The sequence below is a fragment of the Seriola lalandi genome, unplaced genomic scaffold (assembly GCF_002814215.2).
Source record: "Seriola lalandi dorsalis isolate HSWRI2012SDOR001 ecotype SW California unplaced genomic scaffold, Sedor1 jcf7180002054976, whole genome shotgun sequence".
Lineage (NCBI taxonomy): Eukaryota > Metazoa > Chordata > Actinopteri > Carangiformes > Carangidae > Seriola > Seriola lalandi.
In genome coordinates this window covers 1193509-1202967 of record NW_019525526.1, presented here as the reverse complement: position 1 = coordinate 1202967, position 9459 = coordinate 1193509, and the positions used below count along the sequence as shown (strand labels likewise).

At 43.4% G+C, this 9459-nt stretch overlaps 1 protein-coding gene across 1 annotated transcript in view; it reads right to left on the bottom strand.

Moving 5' to 3' along the window:
• atrn (attractin) overlaps window positions 1–9459 on the bottom strand; it is a 121571-nt gene that overhangs the window by 97993 nt on the left and 14119 nt on the right. Inside the window, exons 3-6 of the mRNA XM_087171111.1 lie at window positions 8111–8224; window positions 7655–7783; window positions 3206–3402; window positions 31–199 (exon numbers count right to left, since the gene is read on the bottom strand). Coding sequence (XP_087027237.1) covers window positions 31–199; window positions 3206–3402; window positions 7655–7783; window positions 8111–8224 — 609 coding nt within the window. The remainder of the gene's footprint in view (window positions 1–30; window positions 200–3205; window positions 3403–7654; window positions 7784–8110; window positions 8225–9459) is intronic.

The window sequence follows — 9459 nt, the reverse complement described above, 5'->3', positions numbered from 1 at the left end:
GTATGGGAGGGGGGGGGGGGGAGCACTCACGCTTTGACCATGTGATAGTCGGAGGCGTTGAAGACGTAGCCTCCGATGACCCACATGATGCCCTGGTCCACCACGGCCTTGTGGGAAGCCCTGGCCAGCCCGGCCTCGGTGTACTCCTCCCGGCTCCAGAAGGAGGAATTGGCAGGCACTGAGATGGAGCAGTCTGGACCTGAGGAGGGACGGAAGCCACAGAATCAAGGCTCCACAGGGGACTAAATGATTCAGGAAGCTCGGTTAATTAATTTTTCTGCACTTATGATAACAGGATAAACAAGTCCCAACCTTTTAGGGGATTATAACACCAGATTGCTTTGGGCGACACAAAATACCAACAAAATGAATCAGCATTAAAACTAAAGAAAGAAAAAAAAAAACTTTCAGCTTGTGAGAAAGTTCCTGCGTTAGAGGAGGTTTCATTAGTTTACTTTAATGTCCCGCGGTCAGGCAGGGTGAGCAACATGATCCAATATTGATTCAGTTTCTTAAATTATGAAAGCGAGCTGTGACGGAAAAGGGCAGAGAGGTTAAAGAAGCATCTAGAGGCTGACGATGCAGGTGTGTGTTAGAGAGGAGATCCTACAGCTTCAGAAAGAAAAGCTAATCAGCTGTTGAACTATTAAGACCTCACTGATTTGAGCGGAATAGCTCTTTAAAAGACAGACGGTTCTGGCCAAAGCGGCCTTCCTCTGTTACCGGACAGGAACAATACCAGCAGCAGAAACCGGAATCGCTCCTGAATGAAGGGAAAAGTTTTCTGGCAAACAACGGCGTTGCCAGGAATAGAAAGACTGGACTTGTCCTGTCAATATTTAGAATCACAGACGTTTGTTGATCTTAATAACCTGATGTCTGTCCATCCCACCTGATCACAGACGCAGATAAAAACCTGCCTGGAACGAAACATTCGCCATTCCACCAATTAGTGCTATCACTCTATCGTACGGCAGAAACAGGATGTTACCCGCCGGGGGAGTTCCTTATTGATCCTTATCAAAACAATGCAGAAGCGGCCACGTGACAGGAAGTTGATAGAAAGGAAGTGTTGCAATTCACTGCAACAATCAAGGTCACTTTACCCGTTCTCCTTTTTGTTTCGGTCAGCGGCCGAGGAATTTTCTTCCATCTGACTCCAGTACCGTTAAGCAAACAAATTCACCTTTGCAACACCATAAAATCAGAGGTGGCCTCAGTCTCCCTTAAAGATGTCGCTTGTGGAAGGCGTGAAGGAGAGACTGTCTCTGCTTTAGCACCGCTCGGTGCAGAAAATGAGTTCATTTGGAAGATGGCAGAGCGGAGTACGTGCAGTGCGCCATTCCTCTGCTAAAACACCACGACAGGGTAATAAAGGCTGTTTCCCCGACTCCCTCAGCTTTGGTAATTAGACCGTGAGCACACTGAGCTGCTGATATAACTGCAGTTAAATTAAGCCGTCGTCTCTGCTTGTGTGGGTCGCAGCGCAGTGGAGCCGTTTAAGAGCTAACGGAGCGGTCAGGATGCACATACGGTCCGAGTCGGCTCATCAGCCGATACAAAAGACTCAACGTTCATGACTCAACCCAAACAAAGAGGAAGCTGATCCTGCAAAAAGTTGTGTGTCAGTGCAACAGGTCAGGCCTCAGTGATACTGGTGGAGGCTCAATAGAAAGAAGAAGAGGCACTGGGTTGAATCACCAGATAAACAGGAACCTCCAGCTGCAACTATTTTTAAAGATTTATTTCTGTCGATGTTTTAAAAGGAGAAAAAAAAGCAGAACACTATGATCTCCATAACATTAGAATTATTTATTATAATTAATAAAATGATTAAAATTAAATTAAATAACTGGGACAGAGTGCTTTTAAATTATGATAAGATCATATTATTAGAAATTTTATGTTATTTCCCTATTTATTATATCCATTTATTATTAGCTCTAATTTTTTGAAACAGGGAGTTTCTTCCTGTCTTGTTGTTTTTAACAATGCCAATAAAGATATTTGACCTCTCTGTGCCACACATCAGTTTCATGCTCTGTATTGGAGGTATGTTAAATTGCACCATCCCTATTAAATAAAAAAGAGAAGAGACTTTTGTTAAATATTTCTGACTGAACACAACTTTCTGTTTTTCCAGATTTTCTCAGCGGTTTCTGAGCAATAACCCTACTCCTAAAATAAAGACTTTTTCAACAGATAACACCATAAAAATTTGTTTTTTTTTTCAGTCTGGAATTAGCCTTCAGCCTCGTCTGGAAACTCTCCGTCACTACTGAATAATAGGGTGGGGTCATCAGGCAGAAGGACGCCAAGAGAAATAATCCTAAAACTAAACATACTATTTCTTTCACTCAATTATATGGTATTTACACACACACTTATATATATATATATATATATATATATATATATATATATATATACACACACACACACATACACGCTGTGTCTGCGAGCGCTGGGAGCCACTCTTAGGAGGTGGTACTAGGGGAACTTAATCAGATTATTTGACTACTTCAGTTATAAATTAGCCGGATAATCATACTTAATTGACATTTCTTTTCAGTTCACTCCTTCTATATGAATTGGTGCAAAAGTTGTGGGCGACAATTCAGTGGTCTGGAACCAAGCTAATTATATGGTCTCTAGTATTCTGGTTCCTCTCAGCTCTAATCACTTTATGCTCTCTGACTGTGATCCAACAGCTCTGTAACACACACACACACACACACACACACACACACACACACACACACAACACACAACACACAACACACAACACACAACACACAACACACAAAAAATAAAAAATCTGAGCAAGAGTTTTTGCATCTAATCTACAGTTTATGACTGAAAGCACCAAAGCTGCTCCACAGAATAGGAAGGAGGCAGAACGGATTTCCACAGATATCCTGTGTTAATAATTTTGGCTGGTAAAAGTGAAGCTTGGCAGCCATATTTATGATTACACACCCCTGGGAGCAAAGCCACTCTTCATTCTGTTCACAGGACGCAGACCCAGTAGAAAGCTTATTTTAGTCACTGAGGAGGGTTTGGCATGTGTGGGCCTGTGGAGGCCAACTTGATGACAGCGTGGTTATTGAAACCCGGCGCAGTGTATGAGACAATGAGGTGACATCAGCGGCGGCCCAAAGCGACGCTGCTGCTGCTGCTGCTGCTGCAGTGCCTGCCGACCCACCTTGCCATCCGGTGTTACAGATGCACATCTTGTCCTGGCAGCGACCTCGTTCGGGGTGGCCGCAGTCGGCCATGCAGTACGGGACGTCGCAGGCTTCTCCCTTCCAGTTGCCCTCACACTCGCAGTACACCGAGCCATCGGAGACGCCCACGCGACACTCGCCACGGCCTGAGCAGTTGTTGGGACATGTATTCACCCTGGGAGGGAGGAAGGAGGAGGGAAAAAAGTCAGGGAGAAAGATAAAACAAGATTCATCTCTGTGAATAAATCATGATGAACACCTTTCAAACCACAGGGTCGCATCTGCTTTTGTGCAAGGGGCGTCTCAGCTGTCTGCAGGCTTGAAGCTAAAGATATGCAACATTCCCCTTCGCACAGCTGAATGTATTGTCATTGGCACGGCCCCCCTCCCCTCATCAGTTGGTCAAGCACCTGCCTCGACACTTGCCACTCTCCTCAGAGGGCCGTCTGCACTGAAACAGCCCCGAGCCAGAGGCCGAGGTAACTGGCAGCCGTAAAGTCACCAGGGGCGCCGAGGAGCAGATGGTAAACACACACCCGGTCTGCAGTGAAACACCAGTGCTGATGCTCCTCATGTCTTTCAGTGGGTCGTTTCTGTTGTGCATTTATTTTTTCCTCTCAGCACCCAGTTGATAGATTTTGTGCCAACAGTCGCACCTGAGTCACATGAGAACATTCGGGAGCCGCAGTGATTCCGGTGTGACTGCAAACTGGATCTCCCGGTGGCTGGTGCAGTGTGACTTACACCAATGGTGCAGAATTGACAAAAAACAACTAACTCTGCAGCTCTGTCTCCGCTCCAACACTGCACATCATAACCAGGGTTATTGTGCATGAACACTGTTCACATGAGGAAAAAAATAAAATAAATTGTTTTAAGCAATGCACAAAAACCCACAGCTGGAAAAAATCTTCTCTGAGAACTTGAAAAACAAAAACTAATCTTCTGTGGAAAAACGCTTTGCTTTGTTTTTGTCGTGTTTAACTGGTGCTAGCTTTCAGACTCAAATGATTTATGTCCGTTGGCACGAATATTGCTCCTTTCCTGTTAGTACAAGGAATAGAACATTGATTTCTTCCAGGCTGAATGCAAATAAGCAATACCATGTAGTATGCAAGTGGGACACAGCAGCTGACTCCCCCAGAATATATACTACACTTGAAAATCAATCAAGAGATTTTTTGACTATACTGCGTTACAAAATGTCCAATGAAAATACTCTGTAAATACTCACTCTGTTCGACCTGTGGAGGGACTTTGTAAGCAAACCCACTTATCTTCATATTTAGTGTTTCACAACAAAACCCATTGTGTGCATCTCTCCGGGGGGAACTGCAACACTTCTTGTTACAATACCGCCACCAGCATTGAATCAGTGAGATAGTGTGAAACCACTCTCCTGGTGTGTGCACACAAGACACAAACACAACACGGGATCCCTCCTAAAGTCATCGCTTCACAGCCTGTGAATAAAGGAAGCGAGAAAAGAAAGAAGGAAAACTGCAAACTGTGCACTAAGCTGTTCCTAAGGTTTCCTCTACACAAGTCAATGTCAAAAAGTTTTGCAAACTCTTAAGAAAACTCTCAGGAAACACATTATTATCCATCAAAGCACGAGAGTGAAGTGAGCTGCTCAAGACAAACATGTTTGTGGAGGAAGACAGACGACACAAAGGAGCCCCTCGTCATTCTTTCATGTTCCTTCAGCAGTCTGATGGTTTGATGTTTTTCAGCTCCTCCACCTTTCCCAGACACCAAAGACCAGGGGCCCGGGGGCTCTCCGCTTTCATCCGACTTTGTTTCTCGGCCCAAACTTCAATCCCATCGCTATGGCGACGGCACAAATGAGTGAGGGGGGAAAAAAAAAAAAGCAGGGGTCCATTGTGTCCGGCTGCAGATGTTTGGAAAGGACGGGCTCCATTTTGTTTTTTAAGAATACTATTCCTTTTTGTTTTGCCATGTGTCGAAGCAAATCGCTCGGAGAGAAGGAAAACATTTTGTTCTCTTTCTGACTCATGAAGTTCAGTTTGATTTATCCATCTTTGGCTACAGTCTCTCGCACCAATACACTGATATTCAGCAAATTAAAGGAACGCGATTACACTTTTGAGTTAGTGTGGGTCGCTGTCGGTTGTATATTTCTGTGTTTATAGATCTGGAAGCAAGCACAGCTTAAGGGGACAAACTTTTTTTCTTTCTTTTTTTAATGCTGCAATGACGTCCAAACTGGTCTCTGAAAAATTGATGTCAAGACAGAGACTAATGGCAGGAGCGAAAGACAACTCACAAGAGAGGACGTCATGCAGGTGCAGAGAGAAGCTGAACATAAATCCTGCGTTCATAAAGCAACAACTGATCAAAGGAGAAGAGGAAGAAGAAGAAGAAGAAGAAGAAGAAGAAGAAGAAGAAGAAGAAGAAGAAATCTAAACCAGGAGGAGATAAAAGGTCAATTTAAAAAAACAAAAAACAAGGATAGCCATAAATGTGCAACATTAAATATCTAATTCTGTCATAGCTGCATGTTCCTGCTGCAAACGGCTGTGTGCTTGTTCAGATTGTTCAAGTGTGCTCACAGTAAGCTTCGGTCTCTGATCTGATTTACTGTTTTGCAGCAGTGTTGGATGTTATGAGTCAGTCCGGCAGCTTGTGGCAACTGATTTATATTTTATGTGTTTTTAAGTTTGCTAGCACCACAGTCACCTCACATTACCCCCTCATAAAAATCCTACGCATGTACGGCGGTAGCATCAGTACCAGAATACAGTATATCCACACTAATCTTATCTAAAATCCCTCTGCAGAAGCTGACAGGGGGCTGTTACGTGTCATTACTATGCAGGATGCTGGAGTAGAGGAGTCCATTGCTTGCTTGCGGCTCAAGTAATGACAGTGTGGAATATGTGACTCTGAAATTCAACCACAACTAATGACTTTAAGGAGCCATTTGCAAGTTGTGCTCTTGCTACATAGCCAGCGTTAGCCTCCGACCAACAGCTGCTTATTTTACAAGAGCTTTAGCCTTTGTTGCGTTAACAAGATCGTCCGAGCAGCGCTGCTTCTTCATGGCAAACTGGACGCTACTGTGGAGAGACAGTCCAGGTGGACCAGAGCTAGCTGGTTAGCTAACATGCTAACTTCAGTAGAGGAAAAAGAACTGATGGAAAAGGAAGCAAAACAAGAGTCAAGGTTGACAGACAGATCTTGGCGAGTAAAGGAATAAAGTTTGATGCAGAAGTAGCAACTGTTAAGTAAACAGCTGTTAATGCTAACACAGCAAAACTTACAAATAGCTCCTTTAATGTTGACATTTAAATACCACTAAACTTGTAGAATTTAAATATTTTATTTTGAAAAGCCACCTGTTTCGATGTATTTGGGTGAATCCCCTTAAGTGAAATTGCCAATTGGGAAGATCAAGTTTTTCACTAAAAAATAAAATCCTCAGCTTGTTTTTCTTGGATCATGTGACTGACAGAATGTGACCTGATAGAGGTCTGATCGACTCCCTGCAGCCTCGATCTTGGCAGCTCTGATGTTCAAGTTTGAATTTTTCATCAAATAATTTTGGCGTCAAACTTTCACCCATGTGAGTGACTTTTCAGATCTGAAAATCGAAACAGAAGCAACTTGAATATAGACATATAGAGAAGAGTTTCAATCTGAACTTGTGAACCTTGAAAACAGGCCAGTCTTCCCTCCAGCAAAAGGGAAATAAAGTAACTCACTCACACTTTCTTCCATATGGGTGCTCGTGTCAACATCCCTCAAAAGCAGGCAGGTACTGATTATGTTTGGCTGCCTCACCGACACATGCCACGGTATGACCATCAGCGACAGATGATGGCAACGTGATCCAACAAAAACACACACCACAAGCTGCAGCAAATGGAACGGCAGCAGCCCGACACCATCCTCTCCCTGAAGTGCCGTCAACCGGGCCGAGCCAACACACAGGCTGAATCATGCAGAAAAGTGATAGGTCTGTATGCGTCATCTTGTTCCAAGGAAAGGGTGTGAAGTGGGGCCCCTGCACTTTGTTAAATCTCAACAGCCAGTGAAACAGAAATGATTTGCACCGAGGGTCTCATCCCAGGGATCAGTATCAAGGTATTTGTCATTTAGTGCTCGGATACTTTTATCCAGTGACTGACTCCATCATGAATGTATGTGTGGACCCTGAGAGATGCGAAACTCGGAGGCCTGGCGGTCGTACACACTCAGCTGCAGAGGATTAGCAGCAATGTGATGAGAGGAAACTCCCTTCAAAATCAAGCCCAGAGTATCGTTTAAGACAAATGACCCATTTTGTTTTGGAGGATAAAACCTGTAGATGAAATCAACTTCAACTTCTCCAAACGCCTTGCTTTGTGGAGGATGTTTTGATTATGTTTACAAGGTCGATTGCTGTTTGTTGTGTTTTCTCTCACCTGTAGGAAATGTTGAAGCCGGTCAGGTTGTAGGCAGCGTCACTGAAGAAGTGCAGCAGAGCGAAGCCGGACTGAGACACCACCTCTGGAACCGTCTCGTTCCCGTAACGCTCAGGAACGATAAGACCACTGCAATAACATCAGAAACGGCAGATTTAAGGCGCTTATTGAAAGTAACATCACAGTCTTTGCTTGTATGTATCATAATTTAATGCTTCAGTAACTGTAAATCAAAGTTCACAGTTAGGGTGGAGTTTTCCCTACAACCCTAAAACACCTTTATTATAATCTGTGTCTCAATTTTGAGTTTTAAAAAAATCAGAGACACCAAAGTTTTGCATTGAAATTTTTGTGAAATTAGAAAAAGCAGAAGCAGATTTCCCCTTTGAGGAAAATCAAATCCACACAGAGACTTGCAGCGAAACCAGCCTTCAGTCAAATCCGACGCGGACATACCTGAAAGCAGCGAGAAGAGGAGCGTAAATGGAGTCTCCATCGTACACGTAGAGGTGGTCCCAGCTGCACTCAGTGGCAAAGTGGTTGAAGGTTAATCTAAGTATAGTGTTGGGCCTGGAGAAAACACACACACACACACACAATGATGATGGTTTGATATGACTTTAACACCGACTAAAGCTTATTAAAAGTCCAAACATCAGTCGATTTCCCGCATTCATATACAGGAAACAATGCATTTTTAACAGGGAGTGTAAAGACCGAACATGTGACCCGGTTGATTTGCTTGAAAGTTGGTGAAAACAAACCCACACTTGTAGTTCAAACAGCTCCTGTCATCTGTAATTATTCTTTAACTTCTGTGGTCTAACACTGGGAGTCTTTTTTAACACAGAGGCAACTGGTCCAACTGGGAGAACCCCCAGACAGAAACAAACAAGCCCCGGACACACAAACTCTTCTTTCCCTCAACTTAAAATACAATTTCCAAAGACACAGCTCATTATTTGGGGATATTTGCATGACCCAAGTTGACTTTCCTGCTTAACTTTTTCTTAACTCGTTAACACCAGTTGCTAAGTGGGAAGTATTAAACGTTTCAAATAAAAACCCCACATATCCCTGTTGTTCACATCTGTTCTGACCTCGGCTGGTTGTGGAGAGTTACTGTTTCACCAGCTTAAGTGGCCGATTTCAAAATGCAACACACCCTGTCGCTGCATCGGCTGAATAAATGAGATTTTAAGAACAATAAAAGATGGATAATTAACTAGCTGACACTGCAAAAACTATGGCTACCATTGGTCTGCAGGCGGTTCCCCCACCCTGACTCTATATTTGCATGAAATCACAGAATAAATAGCTGAAGAAAATTAACGGAAACTAGTCAAATATTTAATTTAATATTCTTTTATGAGCACCTGAGTTTTCTAACAGCTGCACTGCAACGTGAAATCCAGCTGTTGAACCCGACGACTAACTTTTCTACACCTGAACCAGCGGGTTACATTTGCTCCTTTCGCTTCCTCCACCGTGCAAAATGAATGAATTAAGTGTCCGCGGAGAGAGTTTTTACAGCAAAGAGCAGCAGAATTAAAGCAGGAAAAACAAGTTTGTTTCATCGGGATTAGATTGAAGACATTCATGAGATTCTTAAACATGGGTTAGCTCTAAATTTGGTTAAGATTGCAAAATGAAATCATTCAAAAGGAGGAGGGAAGAAAGACAAAGGCCCATTTAGCATGTCTACGATGAGGGCACAAACTATACAGGAAATGTTATGAATAGTCACATTTTTCTCAAAATTTTATTTATGAGAGTGAAGCTGCAGCCCCCCCCCAGCCCCCCCC